We start from the raw sequence: 21,986 nt of genomic DNA on the forward strand, positions 1-21,986 counted from the left end.
CAGATTTGATAGTTAGGGACATAATAGAAAAATGAAGGGCTACTAACACTTATCCGGTAATTTATTACATAACATATGTAATGCTATGACCACTCCTGTTAATCACCATTGAAACAGTAAAATATAACTAGGTGAGTAATAAATGTATGAAACAATATATACACTATCTTGATGTTTATGCTGTGAAAGGAATATAACCTATATATACACTGTATTGTTTATGTATAATTAAAATTGTGCCAAAGCATCTTCAGATGTCCATAATTAGCATTAGTGTTATGTTTTGTGAATTGCATTGCCAGGTTTTCTCTTGCTCTACACCTTGTGTAATCAATTAAGCCAGGGCAAAGTAAATGCAGCATATATGTAGATTGCTACTGTTTCAATTTCGTAGCATATTACACAATTTTGCTCTCTTGTAAATGACTGCACAGGTTCAGGGCAATGGAGAATCAGACGTTTCCTGTATTGATTAGGCTTTGCCCAGAAGTACCTTTTTTGTACATTTAATTAATGTTAAAAGAAAGTGCCCTATAAAAATGTTTAGATTACATGTTAGGATTTACTGCAGAATTAACAGTATATTAAAAACAATCTAAGGCCTGGTCGACACTGGGGGTGGGGGATCAATCTAAGATATGCAACTTGAGCTACGAGAATAGCGTAGCTGAAGTCGATGTATCTTAGATCGACTTAGAATCACTTACTTCGCGTCCTCGTGGCGCGGGATCGATGGCCGCCGCTCCCCCATCGACTCCGCTTCTGCCTCTTGACGTGGTGGAATTCCAGAATCGACGGCAGAGCGATCAGGAATCGATTTATTGCGTCTACGCTCGATGCGATAAATCGATCCCCGATAGATCGATCACTACCCGCCGATTCGGCGGGTAGAGTAGACGTGGCCTTAGCAAATACAACTCAAGTAGGACTCCATTTCTCTTTCTTTTTCCCCATCCAAGCCCTTCATCCAAAAAGAAACTATACAATTCTGGCCTTTTTTACAAGGAGGTTAGTGAACCCGAACTGAAGAATGTGACGTTGGATTCTTTCATTGTGTTAAAAACAAATTAGAAAAAGGTGGTGGCTCAAAACTGAAGAGCAATTAGCATTTGACCAGAAATGCCTGTCTGCATGATCTGGAAATGAATTAGCTGTACCTGGAAAGTGTTCATGTCTGTGTTGGTGTGCATGCTCATTTACATAAAGGGAAAGGTCAGACTTTTATCTCATCTATGAAACCTTGAGAGGCTATTCACCTTTCCCAATGTGAGCATAATTCCCATTGATGCTAACATGTATACAAAGTGAAGCAACAGAATTAAAGGGAAAAACTCATGTATGGCTCACAGCATTGCAAATGATAAGGATAAAGGATACCGTAATTTATAAATACTGAAGAGCTCTACAGATCTCTACTGCCCATTGTGACCAATGAATTGACCTTACACAATCTCTAAACTTAATAAAACTAAGGCTTCTCAAAAGACAAGCCAAAGACCCTCACTTTTATATGAAAGTGTCATCCTCCTATGGTGAAGCACATGTTTCTGTACATGAGGAATTTAATCTTTCATTGCTTTATAATTAATGAGTTTGACATACAGTACCTGCAGCATCAGCTCTTACGGTATGTAAATTCATTCGGGAAAGCTTACAAGGTAACAAGCTGAGTCTTTATTTTCTTTGTCAACCTGTCAAGCCACTTTACTGCCAAGGCAGGATAGCAGACTCTAGAACAAAATGTAATAGAGTGGAACACCCTCTTCTCGTCAAATCATTTATGACAAATAACAGACTTTGGAAACAGGCAGGACTATATGATTGTTTTACTCCACCTTGCTTCACTCAGCAGAATGCAGAGACTTTGCTTGCTCTTTTTACTGCATTCTTTTGACTTTGTTTTATTTTAGATGCTGCCAGTAGCATTCTGACATATTGGAAAGCCTATAAATTCTCTCCTGGCTTCCTTACTTGAAACATTTAAAATTAGACTGGACAAAAGCACAGGAAGACTATGGTAGGGAACAATATTCTTACCAGCAGAGATTGATTAGATGACCTGATGTAATAAGTCACTTAAATGTATTGCCATCTCTGGGTCATAATTTGCCCTCTCATCAGTGGGTTACCTAGGTGAAATAAGAGCAGAATTTTACCCTGTGTTTTATGATAAGCCTTAGACATTGAGCAGAAATAATTTGCGTTATGGTCAGATCAGGTGGCAACACACTAAGTCTATCATTCAGCAAAGCTTTTAATCATGTGCCTTATTTTAAGTCTTGACTTTAGTGAGACTTCACATGCTCATAGTTAGGCTTATATGTAAGTGCCTCACTGATTGAGGCCCTAGATGTGGAAACATGGTGGAAAACCATTCCATTCTGCAGCTTCTTAATCTTTCATTTAATTAAGTGAATAGGCCCATAAAAAGGGGGGTACTATTCTAATTGCCTAAACATGAGAGAAACACAATTCATTTGTGAAAGTCCAGCAGATTGCTGGATTAAGCTGCCAAGATTCTTCACAGAAGAGGATGGCTTCACTGGAAAATAATGCTTTTTAAATTATAAAAGCCTACTGTAACCTGATTAGGCACAGACTGAGTATTTACTTGTTTTGCTATTTTCTCTTTAGCCAGTAAAATTAAAATGGGATGTTACTGGTGACTGAGAACATGTTTGGTTTTTGAGATACCAGCAAGCTTTTCTTTTCAGAGTATTTTGTTAACGGGTTTAGAATCTGTGGATGTGTGTGTATAGAATGGATAGTCTTTGGGCTTGGTCATGTTAATTTAAACACAGAAGCAAGCCAAAGAGCTGTGTTTCTCCTCCCCCCCCCCCAAAAAAATCAACCCTTCCATATTAAAAACAAACTTCCACGAAAACCAATTGAACAATGGAAAGACTGTGGGCTTGATACAACTCTTACTTGTGGCAGTTATACACCAGCATAATTTTAGTAGTTTCAGTGGAATTATTTCTGGTCTCAGTGCGAGTTTAAATCAGAACTGGACACCGAGTATATATGTATGTGTATAATGAGTAAATAAATTTTCTCAGTATATTTGTTTTAATTTGACCTATATGTCTGACGGCATCAAATGAAAGAGTTTGATGTTGTTTGACTTTCTTATGCTGTACTGTCAAAATACAGAAGATTTTATTTCAGCGAGAGAAATCCATCTTGTTGAGGGATTACATTCTTTTTTTGTCTCCCCGATGTGTTTACCTCATACATTTTGACAGCACTCTGTGCGTGTATGGGGGTTGGGGGGGAGCAGTTTTACCATTTTGCTGATAGTCATTTTCTCTTTCTCATGCACTAGGAATTTGGGGCTGGTGTCCTTTGGTCCATTCTTATTAACATCACGGGGTGAGGGCAGGAAAATCCCTTACACTGAAACAAATTATCAAAAACCCAAATTGAAATCGTTTAGGAAAAACTGTCTCAGACACTGAGATTCATGTGGTACAGGAATGGGGGAAGGCCACCAGGGAGCCAGTTGCAACTGCCTCATTACCTGGGCTCTCTGCTGTGGATTTGTTTGACATTAGAGGGCCCCAGCTGTAACGTGTGAGCCAGCTAAAGTCCTCAAGCCACCGTACTCCTGCTGGAGATTGGCGAAGTGCACAGTGCTCCAGACACCCCCCACCCTCTGCCTTAAACCTGTGGGGTCTCATGAATGTAGTCATGTTAGCTCCACATCTGCTGGAGACTCCCCCATACCAGGAGAATCGGTCTGGAGGATTGCCGCTCCTTTTGTGCTGCAGGAGCAGAAGAGAGGATGTAGAGAGTTGGGCTCAGTAGAAGTGCTCTACCAATGTGGATTATTTTTAAAAGTTACGTATCTGAAAAAGAAAATAACAAAACCACACACAAACTGATATTGTCTCTTGAGTTACAGACTTGAAACTTAATTATGTCTTCTAACTGAAACATCAATCAATGGGTACTTTGTCATGTAGATCAGGCCTCTCATTTATTATTACTTAGAGTCAAGGGGGTCATTGTTCGGCCCCACACAGAGAACCAAGGAGATGGAAACTCACCTCAGTACTCGTTACGGTCTTGGATCCCCAGGCTTGGACTCAAAGTGAAAGTGGGATAATAGAATAATGGAAGAGAAATGTTTCATGTCTGTAGTGACAGTGCATCTGTATTGCTTTACAAACAATGCTCTGCTCAATTACTCAAACTCAAGTGCCCAAAATCATGCTCCTAAATTTATGAATAGGTTCTGAAATCAAGTGGCCTGACTTTCAGAGGTGCTGAGTCCTTGCTTCTCTGGCTGACTACAGTTCCACTATATATTTTGCTTCATGGTGTTTGTTTATGGTCTTGTTCATGCTGACAGAATAACATCTACTGTTATAATCATGAATGGATTTTATGTCACTTGCCTAGCCACATGGGAGAGTTTGTGCTTCATGCTAGTGATAATACTTCATATTTTATAGCACACAATGTCTGAGGAACCTGATGTGCTTCACAATAGAACAGCATCTTAGTCTCATTTCACAGATGGGGAAAGTGAGGCTTGCCCATGGTCATGCAGGAAGTCTGTGGTGAAGCCAGGAATTAGTTTCTGACTTAGTTCTGTGTGTTAACAATAAGACCACCTTGATCTAGCAGTTACATTAGGTTTCTCCTTTAAGATAATAATGTAATATCAGTAGTTGAGAAAATACAATGTAATTGAGTTCAGACACTGGAACAAACTAACGCCAGTGAGCACAAGGAGCAGTCAGGCTAAGCTGTATTCATTAGAACGTCAGATGGCTGGTTTAGAAAAGGGGGGGGGAAAAACACGTATCTAGTGCGAGAGTAAATGCCTAGCCAAAGTTCTTTCTGCTCCTTCTGTATGGATATATATGTAACATAATGAGGTGAAAGTTTCAAACCTGTGAGGTTAGACTCTTAAATACGTATTTAGCTACCCAAGTCACTTGATTTGCAAGGTGCTGATCACTTAAAATTCCTGTTAAAATAAAATATGGTTTGGGGAGTCTATTTTTGGATACACAAGTCCAAAATGTTTATCCCAGATGCATTTATAAGAAGATGGAATTGCACAAGTCAGCTGTTAAGTAGTGGGCTGCTTGGTCTTGCTCCCATTTTAGTCAGCAGGAGGTTGGCCATTGACTTCAATAGGACAAGGATCAGGGTTTGTATGAAATTGCCCCTTACGTTTCACTGTGGGTTAGGAAAATGGATATTTCCCTCCCATTTTTATTATTTCCAGGTTGATTTTTGTTGCGAGAGACTGTACAGGCAATTGAGACCTGTCATTCTTGAAACAGCACTTAACTGATACTATTTGGATCACATTGTTACGTGTCTTTGCCAGTAGGACAAACAACCTTGAGGCTGCACATTCAGTTTGGTCAGAATAAATTATTTTAAACTGACACATTGCGCCTCTTAAGCAACAATGAGATGGCTCAATGGGAAGAATTTTCTATTTAGCTACAGTTCATTATTAATGTGCTAAAAGTTTTGGGTTTTTTTAAAGGCGGAGTTGAATTTCTCCTGCCCTCATCCAAATTGTGAAATAAAGTTGAAAATAATGACATGCTAATAATAATTAATTAATTAATAATAAAAATGGGTGTGTGTGGGTGGAACTGAGATGTAGATGAAGTAGATGCTATGTCAGGATGTGGAACTTTTATCACCTCTTCTGTGCTGATTGAAATTCAGCTTAAGCCAATAGTAACTAAAGTTCCTATCATCTTTGACTATATGTATCACAAAACTCAGATGACACTGATTGCCTGTATTGTCGGAGGCATTAGCAGAAAGAAAAATGTGCCAATTCAAGAGCTCTTTTAAGGACTAAGGTCTTTTCAGGTTAGGTTTCAAGGATCCCCTTTATATGTTAGATTTGTTGATGGAAAACACACATTTTAGCATTGCAAAGTCTGCTTGATCTCACAACTCTGAGGCCTCAAAAAGTATAATGGAATCAACCATTGTGATTTGAACCAGGTGTGGGCTACTGGACATACATAGAAAAAAAACCCCATGCAATAGATGGACAACATTCAGAATTGCAGTCATGAATCCAGAAATACTGCGCACAGTATTAAAGGATAAACCCTTTGATTACCCTTGAAGAGGAGGCTTAGTTAGTTCAATATCACTGAAAGATTGTTTGCAGAATTATTTAAAAGTGAACCAAAGAGGCTGTATCGTGCCAAGTCCTCCTGAATTTAATGGTTCTGTGTTTTTGATGCTTGGCTTGAATGTTTCAGGGGAAAGATAAAACTCTGTAACTCTGTAGTCCTCTTCTGTCAGATTTTTAAAGGTGTACATTATTTTCAATCACTTGATTAAAATGTAATTAATATGTTAACGTTAAGGATTGGATCCTCAATGGGTTTAACTGTTTTGCAAATCTGATAGAAAGTGGAGCTTTGATTTACACCGAGGATGTTTCCTTATGCTGATTGTCCTGGCTAACCCATTTTCCGAAGGATTTTCACACCATGTCACAGAAGTGCTGGTACAATTCTAGGCTTATTCTCAGTATCCAACCTTGATCACATTAACTTTAAGTTCCTTAAATGTCATTTGGATGAGATGTAAAACTGATGTCTTGGCCAGTTATAATCATTAAATATATTCCAGAGTGTCTCATTTTCCTTGGCAAATTCCAGTGTGGGTAGTTTATATTGTGCCTACTTAAATTCCCCCAGTTTCTCTAGTTGGCTCCAGTGATTATCTTTATTTTCTGTCCTAAACTTTGTATAGTTGCTGTGAATCGTTAAACAGTTAAGTTAGAATCCTGTAACTATTTACTTATCGTACAGGTGCCTGCACTATTGTGCTGGGTGAAGGGATGCCTTTAAATTGTAAAACTTGCCAAGTCAGCATGAAAGAGGAATGTTTGTTTGTTTGTTTTTTCCCAGGGGCAATTTTTGATGAATCTGCCAAAAAGGATGAGGAGGTGTTTCGTATGGCAGTTGCTGACCTCAACCAGAATGATGAAATCTTACAGACGGAGAAAATCACATGTTCTGTGACATTTGTGGATGGCAACAACCCATTTCAGGCAGTTCAAGAAGGTAGGATTTAAGATTTTCTGGTTTTGTTTCTATGTGGATATAAAAGCCTGTATACAAAGTGCCTTCATAGTCAATTATAAATGTGTCCTCTTCCTGCCTTTCTGCAGAACTTGTGGGATGCTGGTATTTCTGTGTTGGGTGCTTTAAAAAAAGAAAAAAAGGAAGGATGCTTTACAATAGCATTGCATGGAAATTCACTTTGAATAGGAATAATACTGATATGGTTTGTTCTGGAAAATAACTGAATATGGAATACGAAAAACTTACTGTGATATGAAGCAGCAAATCTTGGTTTGAGTCATGTTTGTTATCAAGATTTCTTGGAGAGAAGGTAGAGAGGAGTTTGGCATAGTCTGTCTTACATATTTCCTCTTGAATTGTGCTAGATGATTTTAGTGTACAACCAAACAGAAGCGCTTTTTTTCATGACCTCTTAATACTGCCCGTTGATTTTATTTCACTTAACTACTTTTACCTACTCAGAAACAAAAACATAAGTTGTTTTGAGGACAACCTCTTGAGGCTTTACAGACTAAAGTTACCTATTTTATACAAGGATTTGGAGATAACCTTCAAGTCAAGAAAGTAACCTGTCTGAAATACAGCCATTCTCTGTTGGTCTCATATGCTTAAATAAAAGATGAGGGTGTTGCTAGTAGGCTAAGATGACACAAATAGTTGGTACCATAATTTAATATTTCCAAGTCTTTTGGAACAGGATTAATAAATCATTGGTGTGAATGAAAATGTTGGCTGATAAGGCAGCTATGTGAAGATCTTCTAACTGTAAACTTAAATTTCATAAGCATTTATCTTGTTTCTTGCTCTGACATAAGAAATAACTCATTCTTGAAATGCAGAGCATATGTTTATTGTAGACAGACTCTCTTAATTATATAATTCAAAAAAGAGTTTATTTAGTAAACGTACCCTTACTGCATATTATATTTACATTACTGCATATGCTAGGAAAAATACAATTTATCAGTACAAGTATAAATGTAATTTACAACATTTTTTTTGTTTGGAAGACATAAATGAATGTATGTTTTTCTATATTCTTGTTACTTCCTGTGTTACTACATAGTAACTATGTGGAATTTGCCAAGTACAGTAATTAATTTGCCAACAATTAATCCACTACTGGTACTGCTTCTGTTAAAATTAGTGGCAAAACTCCCATTGACTTCTATGGGTAAATTCAAGATCGTGTCAGTAAAAGATTACTGGTACTACCTGGTGTTTTTCACTGGTAACCTCACTAAAATTCAGCAATTGAGCATTTTACTACATTTTGCAGGGAGTGGTCAGAACCCATGTGGGTAGCAGTATAAGGATGTAATACTTTGAACAGGGCTGAGCGATTAGATTTTGAAAATAGTGTGGATTAAGATCTGAGAAAAAACTGAAGATAGGTGCATTCAAAATTCAGCTTAGTGTGAGGGAGACAGCTTTTTTCAGGTCATTGTTGTATTTGCATTGTCAGCATGTGAATGGTGCTGTCATAGGTTCAGGATGGGTACAACTAGTTGATGATGCTTACTTATATTTGACAATAAACACCATCAACCATAAAATCAGGATGACAGATTTCATGGAAATATTTTTTTAAGCTCTGTGACTGTTGAAGAGCTTAATAAACTCTTACATAAAGAAAAAAGAAAGCATGAATGCCTAAAAGTTGTGTGTGTGTCAAAATAAACAGTTAATTACTTATGGTCTGATGCTGAATTACTCACTTTTGTACAGCAATTGTGTTCTTCACTCTTGGAAGATGTCTCTTTTTTTAAATTTGAAATCTGAGTGGAGTAGATGTGAACTGAAATGAAATATCATGTGGGTGGGATAATGTCTATAACACTGAGATCATGCTCAAAACATTTGCTAATCAGAAACCTATTTTCTGTAAATCTGTGATTGGAAGCAGCCAAACAGAAAGGTCCATTCTGCTAACAGAGCCTAAGTTATCTATAATTGTTGGACTTAATCTGCCCATATTTTGTTTCTTGGGGTGCAGTAACTGAGGGGAAGGAGAATGGGGGGAAGGGGGGTTGGTTAATGGTTGTGTGTAGCTCTGCGAACTCATAACTAATGTGCACGTCAGCCCTCAGATGTTTTATATGTAGCTTTATGGACAAAGCTTATTTATTTCAGACTCTACATTTGTACTGTACCAAATAGTCATCCTTTGAATATGCTCTTTTATATTATTATGGTGCCCTGAGACTCCTTACATTTGTATCTTAGGGTGTCTTATTAACAGTTCTGATATCACTACACTGCAAAGCTGAGTGGTTTTATCCCAGATGAACTGTGAGTGAGTTGCCTTCTACCAATGGAGGTGGCCTCAGGTACAATACACATTTATTATAAATCACTGAAATATGAAATGACATTTTATTAAAATGAAGGAAAGGTTCTCCCTTTGATGTAAATTCTAATGGAGGGACACAACAGCGATAATGGATCATCTCAGTGCGGGCAGTCCCACAGTGAGATTGAAATGCCGTATGTAAAATTATCAAGATAGGAATGCTTATTCAAACTTCAGTCTAACTAAACATCTGTAAGTGTGTTATAATAATGTTTGTTCTGGATATACGGTTCTGAGAAACATAACGCTGGTACATTGTTATCCTTTGCCTATTTTATACAAGCTTCACAGAATTTCTATTTTACAGACAGTAGTAAACTAAGATTATCATCTTTCCTTGGTTATGGTTGCTGAAGTATGTTGTGTTCATGAGGAGGCCAGAAAGAATAATGGATATGACCTTTTATGCTGTGGTGCTATAAGGGAAAGCACCACACCGATTATTATCTCTGTAGCAACAAGGCAAGAGAATATAGATCTCCAGTCCTCTCATGATGAAAATCTCACATTTTAAGCATTGTCAAACACAATGAATTAAGACACCAGATTGCTGTTGGTATAAATAAGTTCCCTTCTTGTGAGACTTTGGTTCATGGTGATATTTCTTCATTGTATTTGCACTAGGGGTAGGGTAGGACTTTAAAAGGAGCTGAGTTCTAAAGTACACTAAAGAGTGAATTTTTCTGAAAACCAACAAGGTTATAAAATTTTTAAAAATGGATTTTTTTCCTCAATTGGTCACTTGCTCAAAGAACAAGTAAATGAATTCATGTTCTTGCCTTTCAGGAATCCATCTCTGCTGTGCTTTTAATTTCCTGTCTTTTGCTTGCTTAGAATGATCTTTCCCTGTTGGTTTTTTTTTCTATTCTAGGGCTCTAATCGTTCAAAAAGCTCCCAGATTTTTCCCTCCTTGACTTACCTCTCCCCTTCTTTCTTCATGACTACAACAATGTCATTCACTCAAGTGTGCAATGTACAAGACCGTGCAAACTTATCTGGGTTCTTAGCTTGGGTGTCATCGATAGAGAGACAATGGCAATTTCACACTGTTCTGTTGATGATGCTGTTGGTATTCAGTATCTTCCTCTACACCTGGCTTCTTACTGATTAGGCTCATCACTAATAGTTACTTTATCTCCTTTGTTTTTTATACATTTTCCCTGAATCATATTTGTGGAACTTAAGTTTATTCCCATTTAGGGAAAATTCTGTCATCTCCACTTCTGGAGACTCCTCCTTGTTATTCCAGGGGAGATTCAGGAATTATTGCCTACAAGCTTCCCCACCTGCAGAAAGAATGGGGGAGATTGGCATTCTCCATCAGAAGATCTCTAGGGATGCCCAAATAGCTCACTCTCGGGCAGCCGGGCTTGAAAGGCTTTTGGCAATTTGACAAGTAAAAATGAGAAGAGCTTTCCTGGCAGGCATCCAGGAAAATGAAAAATTTCATGTTGGTTCTCTCAAATAAACATTTTCAAAGAAAATTCTGTGTGTTTGGTGTGTGGTCCCAGTTTGCGATGAAAATGTTCCCCAAACCACATGTTGTTTCACAGGAAGGCATTCACATTTTTCGGCAGTCTCTATCTGCTGAGTCGTCGTGCTTGTCCCATTTCCCCGAGCAGCACAGTTTCTGCAGTGTCCGTACAGCCATTCCCCCTGTAGCAGTCACTGCACAGGTTCTGCAGGCATTTGGGTTCATTGAGATGTCATTAACAGCTGGTTGGGTGTCTCAACTGCCAGGCTCAGCAGGCCCCATTTCAGAAACCTGTGAAGTCCAAACCACTCAGAGCTCCAGCTCTAGCACTTTGAATCTCTAGTGCCATTAAAAAAAAGAATCCAACACTCCTTCCAGAAGTTCCAGCTCAAACATAAATTTGAGTGTACAGAGTTTTCCCAGTTTTTATTAACCTGAACATTTCTTCCAGATCCTCTCTTGTAACTAAGCATCATAGACAGACAGTGAATAGTGTGAGGAACCAGCCAGATGAAATTCACCTTTTCTTATATCCTCTAATTCTTATCTTTTTCCACTCTCTCATGCTCTCCAAGTTTAATACCATCTAAGGGTGAGAAGCCTGCTGACGATTGTGGAGAAGCTCCGATTATCTTCCCTGCATTTGAGCCATGTCCGTAGGTCTCGATGCTTCACTCATACACACTTCAGACACATTCAGGTAGCACATTGCCCCATAACTAGACCCACTGAATAAGAGTAGCAAAATCAGGCCCACAGTGAGTGTCAAAGTAGTATACTTGAATATATCTGGTAGGTTAGGATGGATTTAAATTGAAGTTATATTTTCATATGATATAATAATGTGCTACCTACACATTTTACTTAAGCAACATAACATTTTGTAACACAATGACTTGCTAAAAAAAACCTGTACATAGTGGTAAATTGCAAGCTTTTTTAAATAAGATTGTATTCTTTTATTTAGGCTTCTTTTGTAAAATGGTATAGGAGTTGTGATACAGGAGGGCCAGGGAGCAGTGCGACAGTGCTAGATATATAAGCTCAAGGCTAATTAAGGCGCGGTTCCCTGTAGACTAGGGAAGGTGGCTGCAGGTTAATTGGAGCACCTGCAGTCAATTAAGGCCCTGTTAGGAGCCTAATAAACCCCCCTGTGTCGGGCAGATGGAGGAGGAGGAAGGACTGGAGCTTGGAGGGGTGTTGAGAGATTTGGAAGACCTGAGAACTGAAGTAAGGGAGACCCTGCCCCAGCAGGACCGGGAGATTCCCTTCCCCCCAGCATCTAAGGACCGAGGGTAACCCCACCTAAGGGGAACAAGGGTAAGAAACCCACAGGGGTTGAGAGGGGCTGGGACTCAGAGCGAGGAGCAAACCCAGACCCCTCCCCCGCTTCCTTCCCCCACCACCTTCTGGGGCTAGTAGTGGGGCCCTCAGCACCCAAGAGCAGGGGCAAAAGGTGGCATCTTAGCTCCCCGCCAAGAAAAGCGTAGGACCCACCAAACTAAAATCGTCCGTCTTGCCACAGACTGTATAGGCTATTGTATAGGAGTGTATAGGCTATTCCTTCAGTAGGCTGTATAACAAACTGATGCATCACTAGCAGGTTTGATTTAGGATGTTTGAAATCCTATTTGAGAAACATTAGTGATATTAAAACCCTATCCATATGGATTTTGAAAATTAAAAATTGTCCATGTTAGTCACAGGAATACAAATACAGACACCAACTCAAGCCTTCATAATGTTTTTTGAAAGCTGCTTGTGGTCAGTGAAGTAAATAAGATATTGAGTCAGAACTAAATGCATTTCAGCTGTAGAGTAGCACAGGTTTGTAGAGCAGCAATATATGCGAAGGTCACATACAGGTTTTCATTCTAGGAAGTGTTATGGTCAGAAATTATGACCTGATGGATACATCTGCTCTGGCATTTTGGGGCTAGATGGAATGTGATAAGATTGTTTCTTCTGTGTTTCTCTGATTAAATCCACTGCTAACTCTTCTGTCAGTTGCATTGGGTGCTCAAACTTCTCAGCTTTGCTAGTGCTGTTTATTATCTGGTGCATGTTCAGTTTGAGTTCAAACCTTTTATGAGATTGCATTTTTTCATTTGCCCTTCAATTTCATTCCAGGTTTGCTTACTTCTATTACCAAAAACAGTATTTTGCTGCAAAATGATGGGTTAATGTTGAAGAAAAAAATCCACTTTCTGTGCAGAATTTTAAAACATAGTAGAGCTTGAGAGGAAAAAAGCATTTGAATTGAAAAAACAAAACAAAGACTGCCCTATTCCAAAGGCAGATGCTAATGGAAATATTTGCAATTGCTGGTGATGTGTGAGATTTGCAGTAATACCTCAGGAACTATGAGCTAAATTCTGTCTCGAATTACTTATACCATGTCATATAGGCATAATGTTGCTGCCTGTCCTGACAATCAGCAAGAAATAACCACAAACAAAGGTCGAACTAGAGCAGCACTGGGGGTTGATTTATTGTCATCCCTTACTTACGCAATTATACTCTCTCACACAACCCATTTATGCTGGCAGGCTGCAGACACAGGTGCTGGTTTTGATTTCACAGGTGGCTGAGGGTGATCAGGTGACAGTTGCCTGGAGATCGACCACTAGGTGATGGCAGCCCCTTCCGATCCACGGGAGGGCTCTACTACAGTTGGTCCAGTCCCGAGTTTAGCATGCTGTTACATTTCCTTGTTTGTACCCCACCTGGCCGCCCGTCTTGAGATTTATACCTTCACCAAGACAATACCATGGTGCCATAAAAGGCGATATTTGCTGCTTTGTTTTGTTAGTGGCTGTCACTATCTCACTCATTCCTTACATTAATTGCATGATACAATTGGTAATATAGAGCAGTGCAGCTTTAAGCAAGCATCTGACATCATTGGGGAGCTTCCGCAGCTTGTGGCTTTGTAACAGCATAACGGGAAACTGTGCAGACTGCACTCGAAAGAGCAAATGGGGGGGTGCAGGGGGCTGGTGTGTCTGGCTACAAGTATAAGGGGAAGTAGGCTGGCATTTCTTCCCCAGTCCAAATTTCAGCTGGTGTGACCATAATGCTACCCCCAGTCTCTCCCTTGGTTTCAGTATTGCAAACTCCAGCAATTCACAATTCATGAGTTAGCCCCCCCCAAAACCATGAGATCTTCAAAGATAAATTATATTTTGGTTGCTTTTTATTTGTCTTATGAGCCTTGTTCATGTTTTCAATTTTTCTCCACTCATGAAAGCTAGAAACTTTTGTTTCTCAAATTAAAGTTGAGATTCTCACATAATCAGAGGACTCCAAGAGCTGGGGCTTCAAGAAAAGTCAAATATTGTGAGACTCAGGATAAAATACCTGTCCTGAAAATCTTGTCAGGAGGATGTTGGTGCTGCTGGGGGTCATATCCCTGGAACATTCTTTCTAAACAGTTCACCGGGACTTTGGTCCAACAAAAGAGACTCCTCAGTACATAACCAAACATGACTTTGGGATCTTTAGTTATCATTGTGTGGATATTCACATGGAGCAGACACAGTCCAAATGAATAGTTTAGGTAATTCACTGTTGCATCTCTTTGCTCCGATATGAAGAGCATGCAACAACCTGGGAAACAATACTAATTATTCCTGAGGCCCCTTCTTCTTGGGGACGATGTCTTTCTCTCAAGAGGCCAGGAAATGAGGAAAGAAATAGAGGGACAATTGCGTTCTGCCACAATAATTGCATTCTATCACAATGCTGAAGTGATGTAGCTCTTCAAAGGAGCTAGAAGTGCTAGCATTGGGGAAACATCACAAAAATGTCAAAAATTGTAAGCTTGCTTTACTGCAGCCACTCTACTTTTTTGCAATTTAATCTTGCCCTTACTTATCCATAACTTGGAAATAGTCAATGGGATTTTGTTTAAAATATCTAAAATTTAGCTCAGCATTAATTTTTATGGCAATGTTTGAAACTAGCCCCTCATCCCCTTGCGCCTCACCTCCAAATAGAGGGCAGCAATTTTTATAGGCCTGACAGTGTTTCCTTCCCCAGATGGCCACCTTACTTTTCAAATGTATCCGTATGAGACAGGCTATTAGCCTCTGCAATAGACTTCAGCTAAGTGTTTCTAGACGATGGTTCAAAACAAAAGCTGTTGAAATCGGGATTTTTTTTTTTTAAAACAACTGTGATGGTCTTCTAAACTGGAGTGCAGAGAGCATCTTCGAGTGCCTTTAGAAATACAGATTTTCCTGCAAGCAACTTTTATGTGCTGCAGTGGCCAAACTTTTCTGAACCCAGATCAACTCTGGCTTTACAATCTTCACTATTCCATTTACACTTCACAAGTGCTCAAGAAATATTTTCACATATTAAATGGTGCTGTTGAATATACTATTACATATTGGTAATGGTTTTAAGAGTGCTGTGCAAATTGAGACATACATAAACATGACAATATTTAAAGATTTAAGGCATCCATGACAGAAAGCTTTTGGGTACCTTAGCAAACATAAATCTAGAGATTTAGTAGATGCAAATTTAGCCAGCACTCCAGGAGTTTCCCCCAAGGTTTTCTCCTTAAATAACTAAGCACCCCAACCAGATGGTTTGGGTTTGTTTTTTTTCCCTAAAGTACTCTCCACAGAAATTAGAGGTCAATCATAACTGTCAATCAACAGCCAACCAGTGATGTATATTCATAGACAGGCTTAAGAACATAATAGTTTTCACCACCCTCATGGCAGCTACCAACTGATTTGGCAATGTATTCAATGATCATACCCTGGTGTTTGGAGGTATTCCCACCAGGTTGGAACCTGTTAGATCAAAGTAATGTTGTTGATGGGAGTTGGTTCATATGAAGTTATTGTTGTTTTGGGGAAAGTCATTGGCCTTTGTAAATATACCTGACAATTTAGGTTTGTGAGGTGCCTCTGTTTGGGGCCCCGAGACACTACTGTAATGCCAATATAAACCATAATTTTATAATACACACACACACACTCACTCAAAACCAATGTATATGTCATAGAGTACAATAATGCTATGCTATACAGGTTAGTTTTGCTAATGAAGAATTTAGCCATAATTCTCTGGAGATTAAGCCTGTTATGAATGTCATTCCCTTAGGTGTGCAAATTAATTGTATTTTAGCCATGTTCCCTATTAAATTGTCCTCGTATACTATACCATACTAGAGAATTATTTCATAAATTGAAATTATTTCAAAAACTTACCTGTTCCAAAGAGCTGTTGCAAGGACATATTTGGAAAGGAGTCAGTGTTTCATTAGAATACTAATATATTAGAAGTTCCCATACTTTCACATTTATTTTTTTAAGAAATTTCTACTATAAAAGTGCAATGTAAATTCTACCGCTAGTGTCAGTGTGACTTTAGCCTTTGTGATTACGACACCATTTTAAACCTGTTTTCCTCAAAGAAATAAAATAATCATTTTGAAATTTTGGTTTTGTAGTCGAAAATAGCATTGTGGAAGACTGACCAATAGCATGGTTGGTTAAGGCTCCTGAGTGGAACACAGAGGGAGTTATGGTAGGTACTGTATGCCATAAGTTGCAAGTATGATTTGTGCATAGTTTACTTGGGGCTTGGTCTGGACCAGGGACACATTTGAAGCAAATTATCAATCCACTTCCTTCTAAATAGGTAATGTAAGCCAATCTCTGCAATCTCCTCCAGGAGAAATTGTACCAGTTGCATCCATTTTTGGCCACTAATTTAACTACTTCGTACACCCTTGAAGCACTAAGCAGATGCCTGTAGGTGGATACCAAAATTTACAGAACACTGGATCTAAAATACATGTATTTATGCTATCAGGGCTTCTTGTCTATTCAGTAGAGGACAAATGTGACTCTTAGTAATTTTTTAAAATTTATGTTAAATATTTTAAGGCTTTTTTTCCGTGAAGACATCGATTCAGGAGCACAAATAAGCATATGCTTAACTTTAGAGCATGTGCTTAAGTCCCCTTGACTTTGTGAATAGCCACAAAATGTCTGCAGAATCTGTCACGAGACCATTTCTTTATCTGGATCTTTATATAATTGGATAAGGGCACCAGCATACATGAGAGGGACTTAATTATATGCTGAAAGGCTTTCTCCTGACTGAAGACCTTACACTGCAGCTGGGAGTTGTATTTCCCAGAGCAGGAGTATGGGTGGCTGCTTGGATTAGCCCCCCCCGAGTACAATTCCATCCAGTCCCTGAATCCATGCTTGGGCAGCTCGCCAGTGCTGCTGTGGGCACACTATTTTTAGCATGCTTGCTCAAGCACATCTGCCTGTGCCGGAATTTACACCTATCAGCTGCAGTGTAGACCTATATTTAGAATCTGTACCGGCACCTGGCTTAATGCCAATTTAAACCTTTTTCTCCTGCTTTAGAATACTGCATGTAAACTCATTACGTATTCTCAGTCAAAGCTCTTGGACCTTATCTTACAACTATGTGTGTCAGGAAGGAGTTGATGGCTCCATAGCTTCTTTGCTATGGAGGTGTACGAAATAGGGGAGGTGTCTAAACAGTGTTCCACAGGAACAGAGAAGAGAATACATTGACCCTAAATCAGGGTTAGTCCTTGAGAGAGCCTGCAGAGTTTCTACCGACACATGAAGCCATTTACTGAACCTTTATGTAACTACAGGAGGGCTCCAATATAATGTAACTTGGATGGCTGAGGTACCATGGAAAGTAATTTTTACCTTACCATTTCCTGTCACAGCAAGACTAAATTCTTCACTAGTCACCAGCCAAGGGTAACTATAGTAAGCAGTGAAATACATTAAACACACACGTGGTCATATGATTTTCATTTACATGCGATTCTGCTTGACAGCATTTACAGTTTAAACTTTTTAATGAATAATATAGATGAATGCACACTGATTAGTGTAGTGGTTTTCAATGTTTTAGTAAGGTAGTCTTAACAAAATACACTGAAATGAGAGAGAGGCAAGAAGGAAGCAAATGTCTATAGACTAGGAAGAGGCCAGTTGACACTTGGCTGTCTTTTTTTTTTAATTATTTTTCCCAAAATTTTCTGCCCCTCCTTTATCATAGTCTTCATCCTATATTCTTTTGTAATTGCATCTAGGACATTAGGTTCTACTGAGTGCCGAGCCAGATTCTATACTTGTGTGTACAACATCCATTGTTAGGAACTGAGGTTGTCTATCAGAGGACAGAACTTAGCCCTTCATATGGAACTAAATACACTTGATACAGCACAAGAACAATTAATATCTTCTCTACCTTAGTGTGGTAGAACATCACCACTGATGGCCTGAATTTTAGAAGAGAATGGACTTTCAGGTGTTGATTCAACAAAACAGCACACATACTTAAGTCCATTTGTATTCTCCAAAGCACCCAGAAACATGCTTATTACTAAACATGACTGACTGATTTTTGAAGTCAACGTAAAGACTACTTTAAAGTAGAGACCATGTTCAAGTGCTTTGCTGAACTGGGGCCTTTACCATATTAATTCACAAATAGGGCAGTAGATCTTTGAACACTATCATCTTATCTTTCTGTTTGTATCTTTTGTTGTGGCACATGTAAAAACCTCCTTTCTCAGAGACAAATTGTATCAGTAGGAATTAGAAAGATTGTATACGGCATTATATTGATTTATAGCAATTCTGTAATACGCTAAACCGTAACATTTTCATAACTTTCATTATTTGGACAATTAGCATTTTAAAAGTCCCTAGACATCCAGAGAAGCTATTGCTTTTAAAACATTTTTTGGCTGGTAGTGATATGCCATCCACTCATTAAAAAACTAATGGTACATTAATACACCCCTAAATAATTCTCTTGTCTCTTATTGTGTCACTTATTGTCAGCAAAATCATGTTACAGAAGTGTGTGTACACGCTGGATTTTCAAACTTCTACACAGTCATGAATTATGATAGACACAGTTTTAGGACATGATTAGAAAAGATAGCAAACCATATTTATGCTGGTAACAAGCTCGGAAATACAACTCAGACAATGTTTTCACTTTAAAGGGTTTCTTGGAATATAAGGAAGTGGAGCTAATTTCATAAGCCAGGCACCAATTTCTGTTGGAAAATACATAAATAGTTGTCAGATTCAAGTTCCAGTATTGAAAAATAATTTCTATTTTGTCAATATTTGTTGACTTTCTTGAAGTTCTTTGTTAAAAGTTGTTTGCTTCTAACATCTTTATTTTCTGGAAAGCCTTGGAGGTGACAAACATTTTTTTTTTCTTTTTTGCTGCTGTTTCTATATTTTATGAAGACCTTCAGAAACATCATCCTGTGTCTTTATATATAATCCAATTCTTTGACTGTCAGCAATGCGAGTCTACAAATACATTTTTAAGGATTTATTAAGCCTTGTGTCACAGAAAAGAATAAGCGGTCATATTTCAAGCAAAATAACACTTAAAACTCCTGCCAGATGAGCCTTTGGGTCAATAAGACATGGTTTAAATAAGTTAGTGGACCTTCAACGTAAGACAGAATGTCATCAACAATATTTTGACGAGTCATGATGCATTAGACTGCAACAGAATGGTTTGCGATAAGGAGATTCTGTAGGAATAAGGAGATTCTGTAGGTAAACCCATTTGTACAATAAGTCAAGTAGCGAGGCTTTTACAAAGGGAATTGGATACCCCTTCTCCCCTGAAGCCCTTTTTAAGTCACTTTGGCAAGTAGCACAATGTACTGGAACAATATTGTTATATAAATGGAAAGTACTAGAAGCTCAGGTGTCCAAAGTAATGCCATGGACTTGTCTCCAGAAAGTTACAGCACTTATTCAGCCACCCGGTTCTCTTAAAAATGCTGTTAAACTTGTCATGCTACTTGAAGCTATATGAAGGTGCAACGCACCCTTGGTTTCATCACAAACTTCAAACTCCAACCATTTTCTGCAAAGGTTCGTATTCTGAGTATCCCATTGGTGGATGTTACCACAGAATAAGCGGTCTAGCAAGAGGGAGTCTTGCCTGTGGTGGTGCTTGTGTTAGCTCCCTAACACCACCAGGCTCTCAACCACTCAAGCACTTTCCTCTGGGCTATGTCTCCCCTGCCCCATGCTTCACCTTTCAGGTTAACAGTAGTTGCTTCCTAGTCTGAGTCCCTTTGAACCACTCCCCTGTGATATCCAGCCCTGAGACTTGCCATTCGCAAAAATCCCAGATACTCGGCCCCCAAAGGAGCAGTGTATCCCAGTTTACCGGTTTTACCTTAAATCATCTCTCCCGTATACCACTCAGCACTTGTGATAAAACAACAGGAAGAACTGAGGTACTACTAAAAATATGTGGTGAAAAGAACTCATTACAATACAAAACAAAATCACGAAGCATGTGCTAGGCCCTACACTTAGTAATAGTAACCCTTCCTATCTAATAAAATAGGTTTTCCCCTCCAAAGTTCAGTCTGCTGCAGAGCTGGCTGCCTTCACAGGAACCAGAATCCAAACTTTCATGAAAAACACCCCCTGCTCCACAGGATGGATGGATGCAGAATATTTTTCTACCCCCTCTCATATACTGAGTCATTCTTTTGTCTTGTTGATGTTTTGGTGATGCTGATGGTGAACTTGTCATGAAATTTCACACATGCATTTTGATTCTTTCCTTTCAGGTAGTTTTGCATGCTCTTCAAACCTTTTATTTATTATGCAAGCTTAAACAGCTCTTTTCACATAGAAAATGTGAACTTGTGAAGCTACCATTCACTCAGCGTGTGCTCATTCCTCACTTTTGAAATAGGTTGTTTGTTGTCATTGGAGAAGGGGCTCGTTTTAGAGCAAAAACTTTGTGGAACTTTGAGATATTTTTAACAAAATGAGCCCACATTTGAGTTCATAATGAAATGCACAACTCAGATTTCAAGTTTCATCTGTCACTGTGAATGTTTCATCCATTTCTCAATCACAAGCTACTACTAGAGAATTTCCTTGAGTGTTCCATGAAAGGGGGTCCACACTAAAGCATATCACTTTCTCTTATCTGTTCTGGTCATTCTTGTTAACTGCTTGTTTGCATAGTCCAAAACCGAGCACATGCAGACCATAATGGCCGTCTCTTTTGCCAGCTCAGTAAAAAAAATCTGCATTTGTGGTACTGAGAGCTCAAAACGTCAATTGAAGTTGCCTCTGAAAATTAGCACATCCTCTTCAAATTAGACCATCAGGGCCAAATTTTGATATTCAACATGAACAAGAGTAGCATCTTGCTCCATGAGTGCTTCCGTTAGCTTGAATGGGATAACTCATGGAATGAGGTACTATTCAATGGGAGTAGAAGATGTCCAAGTTCGGCCTCAGATGTTTATATATGTAAGTGTGGAATACAGATTCAATCAGAAACTCAAGAGACCTCTCTCTCTATAGATTTATAAAAGGTTAATATTGAAATATTAATATTAGCTGGTGAAATAAAACTTAGTTCTGTAGTAGATGTAAGGCACTGGAGTGTTGCTGCTTTTTTTTTTTTTGTCTTCAGGTCATTTTTAGCAAATTTTGTTTTTGCTGCATGAGGCCTCGGTGAGCTAATGTTGAGTAAAATGTGTTTTGAAGCTGCTTAGCCTGAGGAGACTTGGGAAGCTCCAGCCTTTCAGAAACTTAATAAACAAAAGTTGTAGGTGCGCAATCTTAATCCAAATGCCATATCGGTTTACATCAAGCCTTTTATGAGATCTCATTGGTTGTAAATTTGGCCTCATTGTACATCTTCAGAACATTTTAGTAAGGAATGCCCAAAGTTACTTGATTAAATATAGGATTTCTTAAGAAAGGTGTTAAAACCAAGCAAATGGAGGTATAAAATGTGACTGGATATAATCCATTTTATGCTGTCAGAAATTATTTCTTGCCACCAAATAGGCAAGGTAACCTGTGCCAGTGAAGTGTAACAACCTAGTAAAGAAAGCTGCTCATTAAAAAAGACACACAAGGTTGTTAAGTTTGGGAGTGCCTTTCCAAACATGCACAATGTCAGGCTTGTTTGAGTTCTGGGATGTTAAGGGAAAATGCAAAATTCAAGGTGGTTTATTTATCCTCTG

At 38.7% G+C, this 21,986-nt stretch overlaps 1 protein-coding gene across 4 annotated transcripts in view; it reads left to right on the top strand.

The window, feature by feature from the left end:
* GRID2 (glutamate ionotropic receptor delta type subunit 2) overlaps nt 1–21,986 on the top strand; it is a 1,015,652-nt gene that overhangs the window by 180,575 nt on the left and 813,091 nt on the right. For all 4 annotated transcript variants that reach the window (XM_074950595.1, XM_074950596.1, XM_074950598.1 and 1 more), the window contains one exon: nt 6,912–7,067. In XM_074950595.1, the coding sequence (XP_074806696.1) occupies nt 6,912–7,067 (156 nt within the window). The remainder of the gene's footprint in view (nt 1–6,911; nt 7,068–21,986) is intronic.

Source organism: Natator depressus, chromosome 4 (assembly GCF_965152275.1).
Source record: "Natator depressus isolate rNatDep1 chromosome 4, rNatDep2.hap1, whole genome shotgun sequence".
NCBI classification, from domain to species: Eukaryota; Metazoa; Chordata; order Testudines; family Cheloniidae; genus Natator; species Natator depressus.